The following is a 15,599-nucleotide window of genomic DNA, read 5'->3' on the forward strand; positions in this document are numbered from 1 at the left end:
AAAGGTTTAATTGTTTTAAATGTTGCATCCAGTGGGATAGCTTCTTTACTGAGGGAGAACTGCTTATCCCAGATTTTCAATACTCATCTCAATAAATGAAGTCTCCACATGCAACCTTCGCCAGGGATCGCCTAAAGCTGAATTGCTCCAAAAGGCGAGTCTTATAACGTTATGAAAACCATAGCAAATTTTGGTCGCGACAAACCTTTCTGGGGTAAGGTGAGGAGACTTCAGGAAAATTCTTCCGGTTATTTCAAAAGGAAGTCGGGCTGATAGGGGTCAACCGTCACTTCATCCTACTTATTCAACATTTTCCGATTTTTATTTAATTCAGGATTTTATGAGTTTTTATTGTGATTTGCTAGATTTTGATAGTTTTTATTTATTTTTATTTAGTACCTTCTTAAATTTTAGATTTGATTAGAATTTAGGTTGTTTATTTCTTGATTTTATCTTAATTTATCATATTATTTATTTAATTTTAATTCTAGGAAAAGGGAGTTGATGTGGTGCTGAAGGTCCACAGAGCTACCATGGACAGACATAAATTTGATTGTGTATATTTTTAATAATCAAGGTATTGATTGACGTATCAAATACAATAGACATATTCCGATTGCAACGCACGGATAAGAATGTGAAACGAGTTCCTGTTGATTTCAATCAGGCTTAGAAGAGAAGTCTTTTGTCCACTTTGTTCATCATTTCTGACTCTTCTATTTCATTTGTTTTTTATTATATTTTTAATAATCAATGAATTGATTGATGTATCAAATAAAATAAACATATTTCCCGTGCAACGCGCGGGTAAAAACACTAGTTATTTTAATATTTTAAGTATTATAAATTTATATGTGTAAGTTATTCCACAAACTAGAATTCTTGAATCTCCACCGATTATATCCAATCATATCAGCAAATTGGCAAGATATTTTGGGAACAATCTGTACATATTTGTTATCATTGGAAACTGTATATTGTGTTCTTATGTATGATTCTAGCTAGGACAATTGCGTGGAGGCAATTAGCTTTCTTAGCATGTATATACATGTTCAATGAAGACAAGGAAAAGCAATTGATGTTTTGGCATATGTGTAAATTTCTATCCTTTTAAAAAAAAATCTTTCTATCATAAATATTTATGAAGGATGACAATGAGAGACGGCAAAAGGTCCAACTATTGCACCATCTTTATACATGTGGACGAAACACAAAAGTATTGAAGAAGAGGAAGATGTTGAAGATTAGATGAAGATCATGGAGTGTGAATTTTGCCCGTGGTGATCAGCGACGAAGGGGATATTATGATAAAGATGATGCGTTTATTTATTAATTTTTAATTTTTTAGTTTTTAATTATATAGGTGAAAATTAAAATTGAATTAAAAATGACGTCTATAATGTCATGTCAACTCTACCACTAGACATGCTCGTCGGAGCTCCGTCTTTTGGTGAGACTAAAATCAAACTTGATGTAACGCAGAGACAATCACTAATTATTTTTTGGTGAGAAACTAAAATCAAATGGACATACAAGCAGAATGACTAATTTAACCATTAATTCTTTATTTTTGTTCATTTGAATGTATACAGTCAATTTGATGTTTACTACTATTTTTTAGCCTTCTATAAATTTGAAAGAAAGAGGTGTAATTAACATGTATGCCTACATTATGGCGGTGCTTGTTCTTCTTTCTTTCTTATCTATCATCATCATATTCATTGTTCACAAATTCATAACATATAGTGCAAGAGCTTCTCTTCCACCTGGTCCTCTAGGTCTTCCTCTCATTGGCAATATACACCAACTTGATGCCTCATCCCCACATAGCTCTCTATGGAAACTCTCCAAACGCTATGGACCTCTCATGTCATTGCGCCTTGGCTGTGTGCCATGTTTGGTGGTTTCCTCAGCAAAAATGGCCAAGGAAGTCTTGAAAACCCATGACCTCAAGTTTGCAAGCAGGCCACCTTTCCTTGGCCTAAGGAAATTTTCTTACAATGGCTTAAGACGTGGCTTTTACACCTTATGGTCCTTATTGGAGAGAAATTAAGAAACTTTGTATCATCCACCTCTTCAGCTCTAAACGTGTCCAATCCTTTCGACCTATAAGAGAAAATGAAGTTGCCCAAATGATTCACAAAGTTTCAAAATATGATGCTTCAGGCAAAGCAGTGAACTTGACTGAAACATTGATGTCTTTCAATAGCTCCTTAATATGCAGGATAGCTTTTGGTAAAAAGTATGGCTGTGATTATGAGGAAGAAGCTGGTCTAGGAAGTGGCCAAAGGAAGAGTAGAATGCACATGCTGCTCAATGAGGCCGAAGCTTTGTTTACAGAGTTTTATTTTTCAGATTATTTTCCATTGATAGCGTGGGTTGATAGACTGAGAGGAACTCTGTGGAAGCTAGACAAAGCCTTCAAGGAGTTAGATATGATCTACGAGCAAGTTATCCAGGACCACATGGATCTAACCAGGCCTAAAACTAGTGACAAAGAAGTAGCAGACATTATTGATATTTTTCTGGAGATTATGAACAATCACTCACTCTCTTTTGATCTCACTATCGACCATATAAAAGCCGTTCTTATGGTAAGTAAAGCACCTTGCCATCCTTAGTTTAATTTTGTTTTCTGATCACTACTTAGTCTTTTACATGCTATTTAATTTGATTTCTGCCCCTTAAAATAAAATCCTACCTCCACTCTGTTAATACTAAACGATAGAGATGTTATAAGATAAATCATTTTTAAAATGACTCATTAGAAAGTTTGGGTTAAATAACTCATCGTCCAATCACATCGAAGATAAGTGAGTTGAAATTTCTTTATTTTATTTATTAATCTATTTATATAAAATTTTATTGGTCTATTGAATTGTAGGTTAGTAACCCACATAGATCATTTAGAAAAGGTTGTCTAAATGACTTATATATAAAAAAGGGTGGTTTCTATGATACCCACAATGTATCATACATGAAGGATGTGATTGGTTCACAACAAAAATAATTTATATTTTCATTTTTTTCTTTTTAAATACGGAGGATGTGATTGGTCCACAACCTTTTCGTGTATCATACCCACACAAGTGTTGTGGTATCGTAGCAAGTACCATAAAAAAGTTTGAGTTAAATAAAGATGGAAAGCTAGATCAACTTTTGCAAAAGAGAGTAGATAAAAAATTAATGAGAACGGCTTGGTGCTTTAAAAATTAATGAGTGGATCAATTATTTTGGATGGTCGAGAGTGAGATAAAAAATTAAAATGGATGGCAAGGACAAGGACCAAATAAGGATGGCATGGTAGATCAAAAATTTCAAAGTGGTACATAATTAGTGTTCACAGTAGATTAATTTAAATGAGCAATTAAGTTAATGCTAATACTCCATCAAGAAAGGTAAGAACGCTGATGTGGAAGAGAGTAATTAATTGGTGGTTGCTAAACATCATTTAATAGTGGCTGTAAAATGATAAACATTAGCCAATCAAAATGGTTAACGAATTTTCTTTTGGTAACATTCAGCTTTTTCCTTTTTAAACTAGTCCACTGTGATGTATATTATCAGAAAAATGTTTTTATATGAAAACATAATTAAAAATGAATCATGAATGTTGAATTTAATTATAAATGGTCAAATTAAAACATGAAGTTACATTATATTTTTAAATGATCACATGATCATTAAGTTGTTTTAATTTTGACCGCTCATGATTAAATCTAACGATCGTGATTTATTCTTACTTTTTCATAAAAAAACAAATAATTTCTTATATCATACGTCCCATATATATACAAATATTAATTATGTGTTATTGATCATGCATATATATATATATATATGCAGAACATCTTTATAGCAGGAACAGACACAAGTTCAGCCTTAGTAGTTTGGGCTATGACATCACTATTGAAGAATCCTAGAGTGATGAATAAGGTTTACGGGGAAATCAGAGACTTATTTGGGGACAAAGATTTTATAAGCGAAGATGAAATTGAAAAGCTTCACTATTTTAAAGCAATGGTAAAAGAGGCATTGAGGTTGTTCCCACCAGCACCATTACTTCTACCAAGGGAAACAATAGAAAGTTGCAACATAGATGGGTATGAGATTCCAGCAAGAACTTTAGTGCATGTTAACGCTTGGGCAATAGCAAGAGACCCTGAGATCTGGGAAGACCCTGAAGAATTTTACCCTGAAAGGTTCCTTGGGAGTTCAATAGATTTCAAGGGGAGAGACTTTGGGTTTATTCCTTTTGGAAGTGGAAGGAGAATTTGTCCAGCGATGAACATGGGAGTGGCCACGATTGAGCTTTCACTAGCTAATCTTCTCCACTCGTTTGATTGGGATGTTCCTCCAGGAATTCATAAGGAAGAGATGTTGGACACACAAGTGATCCCAGGATTAACAATGCACAAGAAAATTGATCTTAACCTTATTGTCAGGAAGCGATCAACATAGAAAATGTCCAATATGCATTTTAAAGATTGATCCCCTATCTCCATCTCTCCAACTCATATGTCTATTAGCTTTTATCACTTAAGTTATCCTGGCATAATATGTTAATTAATGATGTTTATGTTGACTCATTAAATAAAAAAAATACACTCTAAACCAATTGGATTTTAAAAATTAAAAGTGCAACTTTAATCATTTAAATTTAAAAAAACAAACAGGTTTTTTCTCCTACTTAAAATCTGATTTGGATTACACTCTGAAGATTTTTACATTGTCTGTCAGCGCACATAATGTGATTTCTTACATGTCGTTTTTTTTATTACATGAGGAAAATTAATAGCAAAAAGAAAGGCTAACTAACAACATCCAAATACAGCGATGCATAAACAAAAGAGGGAGGGTTTCTCCAAATCTGAATCTAGGAGCCCTCTCTACCAGCTTCAATTCTCGGGCTCCACCGCCATAAGTTCAGCCAAAAAAGCACTCCCATGGTTGAAGCTTATGAAAACACCAGAAACCCATGCATCAGCGTTGTTCTGAAGTACAGTCGCGCAACCCCTCCTCCCCACACAATTGGGTTCCAACTTCCATCCTCAAAAACAAACATTGGTGCTTTGGACTGAGCATCAAAATTAGTGATCATCCCACCCTATTGTAGTGGCTCCCATAGGAGTGTGTTCCTCCAGAGAGATTGGTTAAACTAGGTTCTTCTGCTCCCCCTCAGGAATGGAAGGCGGCACAATGCCCATGACATGATTCCTGCGAACCTGAGAATCAACATAACAAAGATTAGTGAAAAACGCTTGGGCCCCGCCCTTAACGCTTCATGCTCTGTGCACCACTCCTCTCCAACAAACATCCCATGAATCTTGTTCCTCTTTCGTCTCACTATAGTTTGGCTATGGAAGAATTTTGTATTACGATCTCCAAACTTCGTCCATCTCTCCCTGGACTTTTGGAACCACGTTAACTCCTCCTGGGTTAGGATTTGCTCATATTATTCTTGCAAAGATTTCTCTAGTCGTAGCATGGACTTCGTCTCTCTAACTTCTAATTCATGTTGTAGTCTTCGCTCCACCTATTTCTTCCTCCTAGTAATATTCTCGAACACGTTAGTGTTAAAAGGATGGGTTGCACCAAAGAAGGTGGTGGTTCCTTCCAAGTGTCCCTAATCAAGGGGCAAAGGGAGGATGTGCCGCCCAAGCGGCATGAAAACATAAAGGACGAGCTAAACGGTCCTCCAAAGCAGCATTGCATTTAACCAGCACCGGACAGTGACCTGAGTAAACTCGGGCTAAATGTTCTACATAGGCCTCAGGAAAATTGTGGCGCCAAGAAACATCCCCAACATCCCTATCCAAACGTTTAGAAATCATACGTCGTCTGTTATGTCTCCTTTCCCAAGTAAACACACTCCATGTGGCTCCCATATCAATGAGCTCGTAGGCCTCCATCATAGATAGCATACGGGACGCCCGATTCTGACAGTACTCCCCTCCTAAAACCTCAGATGGAGAAGTAATCTCATTGAAGTCCCCATTAGCAAGCCAAGGTTCCAGAATTTGTTGCCTTAGATGAGTCAAGTGGCCCAAAAGCTCTTCCTGAAGGTGCGAAAAACACTAGAAAGGGGGGGTTTGAATAGAGTTTTTGAATAATGGGTACACTTTTGAAACTTTTCAAAACTCGAAGATAATAAATAGGTGTGAAGGATAAGAAGTAAAGCACACAAGTATTTTATCCTGGTTCACTTGAGATAAAAGCTCAAGCTAATCCAGTCCACCTGTTAAGGTGATTTCTTCCTTCTTCTGATGAAGGCAATTCACTAAAATCAATGAGTGTTACAACTGCACTTTGCAACCTGCTAAGTGACTAACAATACACTGATTTTCTCACTAGTATCCTCTTAAGAAGCTGATCTACCGATCCTCTTAAGACTAGCTAAACACTGAATCAGCCTTGATTCAGTCCTCTCAAGATCCGACCAACCTTGGTCTCTTAAGGAACTTTACAATGTCATGTAAAAGGTTTCGGGTTTACAACAAGTGCTTCTGAAAAGCTAATAGTAAACTCAGATGTTTAAGAACAGTGAAGAAATAATGCTAAGAGTTCGTATATGTTGAATGATTTCAGCAAAGTTTCTTAGTCTCTTTCTTCTTTCTTCAGCCTTTATATACTCCAAGACTTGTGATGTAGCCGTTGCTAAGGTTTTATCCGTTGGAGTGGCACTCTTGTAATATCAGACTGCTAGGTTGAACAAGGTAGGTGGCAGACAGACTAAGGCTTGTACGATGTTGTACTATGATAGCGACCTGTCCTTTCACCAGTTGACTTGAGATCAGAGGTGCTTCAGATGAACGTTGGTGAAGCTTCTGATCTTCGTCAGATTAACGCTTGGATTCTTCTGACCTTGCAACTTCTGCTTCTGAACAAGTTCCTTGGAACTTCTGAACGTCAGAGCAAGAATAGCTTGGGTCTTCAGGACCAACTTCCTGCAGGTATTCAGAACTTGAGTCTTCTACTTCTGGACCGTTCCACTGGAACATCTGGTCTTCAGAACTTCTGACTCTGGTTCTTCAGAACCTCTTGAGAGCTTGAATCTTCAGAACTTCTGAAGGATTTGCCACTGTTCAGAACGAACATGGTACGCTTTAGGACTCTCTTTTTAGTATCCCTTGGTTCTTCTTCTTCTGAATAAATAGTCTTGGGTCAGATTCAGAACCTGTTTGTCACAACTAAAGAAGACAAACGTTAGGGTACCACAATTGTTCATCATCACAAACCTTAATTGTAATCATCAAAATATAGAGATGCAACCACTGATCAAACCTTGATCTTACACTTCCCTCAAGGTGGGATTCAGGTTTGCATAAATTGCGCATAACAAGTCCAAGACCTGTTGCTGGAGCTCATTGAGTTTAAGACAGTCTGCACATGTATATCAACAACCTGAATAGTGAAGCTCCGATCCACTGGAACTAAAACGCATACACCTCCCCGGTGCCCCACTGCCTCTGAGCTACCACACCCCCCATAGCCAGCAGTCGTCCAGAAGTGAGAGACAGAATCAAAACTACAGTGAGTTTCAAATATTGCAAACAAGGGAGGATGGAATGAACGAATCAAATCTCAGACCCTTCGTCGACCACAACTCCACAAGCTCCTGCTCTTTCCTGAATATTCCAATCAACATTCAAGGACCAAACTCAACTTTTACGTGAGCATTATAATGTCACTTATTTTATTTCGAATAAAAAAGAAGAATTCAGGGACAAAAACTTATGAAATAAATTTTCAGAGACTAATTTATATGTGACTTTAGATGTTAGCCTATAAAAAAAATGTCCATTACTGTCGGCTGAAAGCAACCTTTAACAAGCCAAAAATAGGCATTGTAGTTGATTTATTGTCGGCGCCGGAACTATCGTTAAACGACTTGAAGCTAACATGTATCATCGCCTATTTGTGGACAACACTAATAGTTAGTGTCGGTTTAACTAACTCTAAGCTGACATTTTTGTACATCCGTTTGCGTTATTTGTATAGGTTGACTCTGAGGTTTGACGTTGTAGCGGTAGACACTTACAAGGAAAAATTTGTACAAAAAATTGAAATAAATGTATCACATAATATGAAATTATTGAATTGAAAAATTTACCGAATTGATTTAGAAGTGCATGTACAATAGGAAAAAAAAACTCTTGAAAATGATTTTAAATGAATTTACAGGAACACAAAGTTTAATAAATTTACATTTGAAAACAAAGGCGAATTTTATAGTAGTTTGACTCCGTCAAAAACATGTATGTTCTTTTTAACACTCCACATTTAGCAGTGATTGAAAAACTTCACTATACGTCGCTTGAATGCGGCGTAAATAAACGAAAGTTTTAAATACTATGCATGTCTCTGAAATTGTCTCTCGTACGAAAATAAGTCCCTGAAAAAAAATTCCGATTCCGAATCCCTGAAAAAAAAATTAATTAGAATAGGTCCTTACCTGTGTTATATGCTTATGTGGCTCTTATTTTACGTAGTCATCAATTCCATATGTATTTTTTATTTTTCTTATATTCCAACTGTGTTAAATAAATTATGATTAACAAATAACTTTATTTTTAATTCCCATAGATCAATCAGATTAGGTTAGGAGGGAGAAGATTAATAAATTATTCATCATCTTCATCCACCAATAACCACAAAAAACCATAAAATAAATTATTCACCCTCTCACTCACTCACTCAGAACACAAATCCTCTTAGACCTAAACTTCTCCCACTTCTCCAACCCATCCCCTCCCTGTCGTCGCCGTCATTTTCCAATCTCTTGTCGCTGTCGTTGTCGTTTTCCACCACCGATCCAAAAATGCGACCAAAACAAAGCCACACCGCGCCATAGCCACAACCTTCCTCGCACTCACCTGCCTCTGCCTATACCTTCGTTCACCTTTCGCGCCGACAACAACTCTTCTTCAATCTCACCATCGACAGTGCTGATGAGGTCGACCCTCACCTCAACCTCGTCAAGGGTCGCGGTGGTGCCCTACCCCGCCAGAAGGTAGTCAATTTCTTGTTGGATCTGGTCAGATCTGGTGTCTTTTCTGAAGAAGATGAAGTTGAGGTTTGGTTCCAGAGGCAGATAACAGAGGCCCTAAGGTTTGGAGGCAGATCTGGTCTGATGGGGAGACGATTCGATGTGGTGGGTGTTGGGTTTCGATGGCTTCCCTCCTTCATCTTCCTTTGTTCAGATCTGGGTGGTGTTGATGGCATTGGGTTTGGTTATATGTTTTTGTTTTTCTGATTTTTTTTCCTATTGAAGGAAGAAGATGATGAAAGAATGATGAAAATGATGGTGAATAAATTTAGTTGTATGTGTTTTGGGTCGAGAATCTGGGTTTTTGAGTTCGGATATTTTGGTTTCATGCTTTCTCTTATGATATGGGTTGGAAAGATTGAACAATGTGGTGGTTGTGGGTGGTGATGATTTTGTGAGAACTTGGGTTGGCGGTGGTGCAATATTGAAAATGAAATGAAGGGGGCTTGATGAATGTGGTAGTGAGGGTTGAAGATGAAGATCAATTAAAAATTCTATTAAAAAATTTATGAGAAGAAGAATGAAAAATTACATTTGTTGTCAGCTACATGATTGGGAGCCACTCTTTACTTCAGCAATGGAGATGAAAAAAAAAATTATTTGTGAATTAAAAATAAAAAAATTGTTAATTAACACAGTTGGAATATAAAAAAAATAAAAAATACACTTCGAATTGATGACTGTGCAAAATAAGAGCCACATAAGCATATAATACGGGTAGGGGCCTATTCTGATTAAAAAAATTCCTCGGATTCCGAATCGAAAAAAAACATTTCAGTGACTTATTTTCGGTGGCTGTTAGGGTGCAAGGGCATCTTAGGTCTTGCACCATGCAAGAGTGAATTTGACCTCTTATAGGAGGTTATAATTACCTTGAGAAAAAAATAAAAAAGTCATATTACGAAATTATCCTTATATCCTTCCCATCTTCCACCTTTGTCCTACACTGCACCTCCCCCTTCCCCACCTCCATCTCCCTCCCTCACCCACCATACTCATCCCAAAAACCCAGATAGAGCTATTACTGCGCCGTGCCAGAATTCAGAAACAGCAATCCAACCACCACACAAGAACCAACCAGCCCCACTCCAAAAAAATCCACCAAACTTAACAGCCCACCACCGCAGCCTTGCGCCACCCAATCCAACTCTCATCTCCGCTTTGCATCAAACCAACACGAAAGCCCCGGATCTGGGTGCGAATCGCCACCATCACGAAATTCGACCTTGCTTTGCATTTGCATCTTCAAGGTGGGTTTGCGTGCACCAATGGAGGTTTTTTTTTTAAGAAATGACCAGAACTTTTATTCTAGGGTTTGCGGGTTCTGGAGTTCATGGTGGATCATCGTTCAAACGAGGGAAATGAATCCCCCTTCTGTTCCTGTGGCGATGATGTGACGATTAATAGGAATGTCCTCTCCAAAATCTGAAATTAGTTGTCTCACTTTGACTCTCCCCATCCAGATTCGAGATCGACACTCAACGCCACCATCGGAGTCACCGAGATGTCGATGACCACCGCCACCATCATCGATCCCACGAGCCACAAGCGGTGCCACAAATTCAGGCATTGGGGAGAAACCGGTGAATTATCTTGATCTGAGTAAAGGGTACTGCATCTCAATTCTCAAGCACCGTTTCTTTGTTTGGACAAAAGATGGGGTTGCTTTGCTCTTTGAATTTGAGCAACACTTGACCTCTAAGATGCCATGTCCAATTCCAACGGGCCTGCAGAAAAGGTTTGAGAGAAACTAACTGCATAAACAATTTAGATTCTCCCTTTTTGTTTTACTTGGTGAATCTAAGAAATGTGAAGGGAGGAGTGACAAGTTGAACTTTAGAGTTCAGAGCATTCGGTGCGTCTGGGTTGAATATTTTCTGGGTCATTAATAGATTCTTTGGTCAGTTTATTTCGTCTGGGTTGAATTCGGATCTGCTGCAAGTTTTTTTCACAATCAAGTTAATTTATCAAGTGCAAAATCCAGATGCTAAAATATTACCAGAGAATGAGATGGCCGCGGCAGCGAGATTTGCCAGTGAAGAAGGTTGAATCTTTCTTCAAGCATTGAGGGAGAAAAACAGGGGTGCAAGTGTCATTTACATATTTTATTTCGAATACAATAAATTTTCAATTAACATAAACAGACGGTTTCCAGTTTCCCCACTTGACAGATGCTTTAATTTCATTGGCCCTCACCTATATGGCACCGGTGCAAGACCCATCATGTATTGTACCTTATATTCCACTCTTATTTTCATACGAGAGATAATTTCAGAGACTTTCAGAGTATTTAAGCCTAAAATAAATATAATAGTATTTTTATCAGATATGGACATTGGAGAGTTCAACATGGACCATTTCTGTACGTGTCCGAATAGATCATGATGATAAGTTTGAATTACATCGCTTTGGAAGAGAGCCATAACGAAACGTGATGATTGTGTGCCTCACATGTAGTCATTTGTGTCTGGTATCTTATCAATATGCGCTTCGTATCTTTACCAATCTGCTTCTTTGTATTCTTCTTTCATTTATTGTTATTTTGTTTATGGTTGTGGTATAAGAAAATCAACTCAGCGGTAGGTTTTCTAAATGATTCATAAAAAAATTAAGTTAAATGATTTATCGTTCAATCACATTGAAAATATGTAGTACGTTAGAATTTTTATATTTTAATTATTAATTTATTTATAAAAAAATTTATTGGTGCTTTGAGTTGTGGGTTAGTATCCTACATAGATCATTTAGACAACTCCAAATTTAAAATATTCATGTCTCTATATAACATAATCATCTCTAAAATATTATAAACATAATAATGTAATATAAATATTTCCGAATATATAGTTACTTTTTCATATGTTAATTTCAGTGATTTGTTTGCATCTGCTCATCCCCAGATTTTACACAACTTTTTGGTGTTGACAAGAAATGGGGAGTTATAAGTAGAAACTAAAAGGGGGAGTAGTAAGAAAAATAATCATATATTATATATTAGGCTAAAAAGTATTTTTTGTCCCTGATGTTTTAAGTTTGTGCAAATTCTACTACTACTTTATTTTTGTCGATGTTTCTACCCCTCATATTTTTAAAATCATAATATATATCGATCGAAATCAGAATCCTCTAATTATAAAAAAAAATTGATCATGTCAAATTTCATCATTACATCATTGATTTAATTCTCATTTATTTATTCAATTATTAAACACATAATAATAATTGGTGAGGTGGTGAAACTTCCACATGATCAATTTTTTTTTACAATTGAATGGATCCAAATCTATAGGAAGAGCATGTATACTTTCCTTCCTTTTCAAGTGTACGTGTACACCTAATGTGATGTGTAACTATCACTTTTCTCCCCTTCTATAAAATTGGAAGAAAGATGAGCAATTTGCAAGCTTGTATCATGGGGTGTCTTTTTCTTCTTTCTTTATTATCTATCGCCATTCTATTCATCATCCACAAATACAGAACATATGGTACAAGAGCAACTCTTCCACCTGGCCCTCCAACCCTTCCTCTAATCGGCAATATACACCAACTTGATAGCTCATCACTGCATCGCTGTTTATGGAAACTCTCCAAACGTTACGGACCTCTCATGATATTGCACCTTGGCTCTGTGCCATGTTTGGTGGTTTCCTCAGCAAAAATGGCCAAAGAAGTTTTGAAAACCCATGACCTCAAATTTGCAAGCAGACCACCTTTCCTTGGCATGAGGAAATTGTCTTACAATGGCTTGGACTTGGGTTTTGCACCTTATGGCCCTTATTGGAGAGAAATGAAAAAACTCTGTGCCCTCCACCTTTTCAGCTCTCAACGCCTCCAATCCTTTAGTAACATCAGAGAAAATGAAGTTTCCCAAATGATTCAGAAAATAGCAAAATATGATTCTTCAGAAAAAGCAGTGAACTTGACTGAAACATTGATGTCTTTCACAAATTCCCTAATATGCAGGATAGCTTTTGGGAGAAAGTACGGCTATGATTATGAGGAAGAATTGGAAATAGGAAATGACCAAAAGAAGAGTAGATTGCAGGTACTTCTCAATGAGGCTCAAGCTTTGTTGACAGAATTTTACTTTTCTGATCACTTTCCATTGATGGGGTGGGTTGATAGACTTAGAGGAACTCTGAGGAGGCTAGACAAAACCTTCAAGGAGTTAGATTTGATCTATGAACGAGTCATCCATGACCACATGAATCCAACAAGGCCTCAAACCAATGACCAAGAAGTTCCATATATCATTGATATTCTTGTGCAGATGATGAATCACCACTCATTCTCTTTTGATCTTACTCCCGACCATATAAAAGCTATTCTTATGGTAAGTAACGCACCTTCTTAATAGTCCTTAATTTAACTGTAATGATACCAGGCATACATACTTTTAACAAATATCTAATTTTTCCCCAATATTTTTCTTTCATCATATATCACATCTATTACTTTTTTCTCTTCTATCCATTTCTAACTTCAAATGCATGTTTGTTGAATATATGCATTATGCAATCCATAATTTAAAGAACATGATTAGTGATTAATTATAAAATTATGAATCAAAATCTTGCCATGTTCATTACGGTGTCTCAATTAATTTCCTATCAGAGTGAAATCTTTCCATATTAATTAAAAAGTGAGATTAGTTGGACCGCTTTGTCTAATGTCTATCACTTATTCAGATGATGTTATCGAGATAGTGCTTATACATGGAATTTGTAACCATTGTAACTTGAAAGAATAGTTGTAAAATAATTGTTCAAAAATTAATTGCGAATTTGATATTCTTGTAGCTAATTCGCAACAATTTGGTAGCAGTGTTTGCATGCATTACCCGAATAGATAGTGGACGCTAGACAGTCCCGAGTTGGATCGTTACAAACTCACATGGTGGTTTAATCTTTAATTGATATGTTAAAATTTTATTAGCGGGATAAAGAATGAGGAACCTCCTTAATTGCCCTTAATTTTATTTGTGTATTTAACTATGTCATGCATATATGTGCAGAACATCTTTATAGCAGGAACAGACACTAGCTCAGCCATAGTAGTTTGGGCCATGACAGCACTATTGAAGAATGCTAGAGTGATGAGTAAGGTTCAGAGGGAAATCAGAGACTTGTTTGGTGACAAAGATTTTATAAGTGAAGATGATATTGAAAGGCTTCCTTATCTTAAAGCAATTGTCAAGGAGACTTTGAGGTTGTTCCCACCATCACCATTACTTTTGCCAAGGGAAACAATGGAAAGGTGCAACATAGATGGGTATGAGATTCCAGCAAGAACTCTAGTGCATGTAAATGCTTGGGCAATAGCAAGGGACCCTGAGAGTTGGGAAGACCCTGAAGAATTTTATCCTGAAAGGTTCATTGGGAGTTCAATAGACTTCAAGGGGAGAGATTTTGAGTTGATTCCATTCGGAGCAGGAAGGAGAATGTGTCCTGCAATGAGCATGGGAATGATCATAGTTGAGCTTTCACTAGCTAATCTTCTTCATTCATTTGATTGGGAGCTGCCACCTAAATTTGACAAGGAAGAGATGTTGGACACGCAAGCAAAACCCGGAATAACAATGCACAAAAAAATTGATCTTTATCTTATTGCTAAGAGACAAACTAGTCCACGCAAGATTTTTTTGTAGTGGTATATTAAATATTCGGTTAAATATGTTTTCGGTCCACAACAATAACGAATTATTAGTATTGGTCATTGAATTAAATTTTCACTAAAATTTATCCTTAACTTGTTGGCATGATAGGTTTTGATCCCTAAAATCATTTGACTAATGATGAGGCATGATGGGTTTTAAGTTGGTGGATTAGTTTTAAGTGGATGAATTTGGTTTGATAGGTTTTTCGTGGTTTAACCTAGCATCCCAACTTCATCCGCTTAAATCCTATCATGTCAATTTCATTCGCATCAAAACTTATCATGCCAACTTCACCCACTTAGAACTAATTAAAATTATTATTTTCTTCAAAATAAAATGAAAAAGAAAAAAGTATTGCCTACTAGAAACATAACAGTTTAGAATTCTTAATTGATAGAAACTAATTAAAATTATCTCATTGATTGAAAAAAAAAGAGAGTTAGATGATATTTCGATTGGTAAATTATACTAACCTCCCTTGATATTTATTATTATTGCACTGACCTCCCTCTACTATTTACCAAGATATTAATCACTCTTATTTCATTTGGAGCATTGCACTAAACTTCCCTGAGATTTGTCCCTGATGGTTACTCAAGTGGTAAGAGTTAGGGGACATAAGGAATGGGTGAGATGAAGGGTGAAGAGTCCAGTGTTCGAACCATGAAGATGGACTAATTTTCTAACATTACTGACAACTAACATTTGTCTATAAGAAAAACATTCCCCTAAGATTTATTATTATTGCACTGACCTCCTGAGATTTATCACAATAACACTCAATACTCCTATGTTGTTCCAAATGATATGTGAAGGAGGGAAGTCAATGCACTTTGCAAAATCGATAATAACAAACCTCGGGAAAGGTGAATGCAATTGCCTATATTTTGATTG

At 36.6% G+C, this 15,599-nt stretch overlaps 1 protein-coding gene and 1 pseudogene across 1 annotated transcript; both read left to right on the top strand.

Annotated features, from left to right (window-relative positions):
• Window positions 1–1,618: 1,618 nt before the first annotated feature.
• Window positions 1,619–4,504, top strand: LOC130716604 (cytochrome P450 71A1-like; annotated as a pseudogene).
• A 7,930-nt stretch (window positions 4,505–12,434) lies between these two features.
• Window positions 12,435–14,774, top strand: LOC130720938 (cytochrome P450 71A1-like). The gene is made up of 2 exons (XM_057571644.1): window positions 12,435–13,382; window positions 14,064–14,774. The coding sequence occupies exons 1-2, from the start codon at window positions 12,438–12,440 to the stop codon at window positions 14,694–14,696; spliced, it is 1,578 nt and encodes a 525-aa protein (XP_057427627.1). The 5' UTR covers window positions 12,435–12,437; the 3' UTR covers window positions 14,697–14,774.
• The last annotated feature ends 825 nt before the right edge of the window (window positions 14,775–15,599 follow it).

Source organism: Lotus japonicus, chromosome 5 (assembly GCF_012489685.1).
Source record: "Lotus japonicus ecotype B-129 chromosome 5, LjGifu_v1.2".
Lineage (NCBI taxonomy): Eukaryota > Viridiplantae > Streptophyta > Magnoliopsida > Fabales > Fabaceae > Lotus > Lotus japonicus.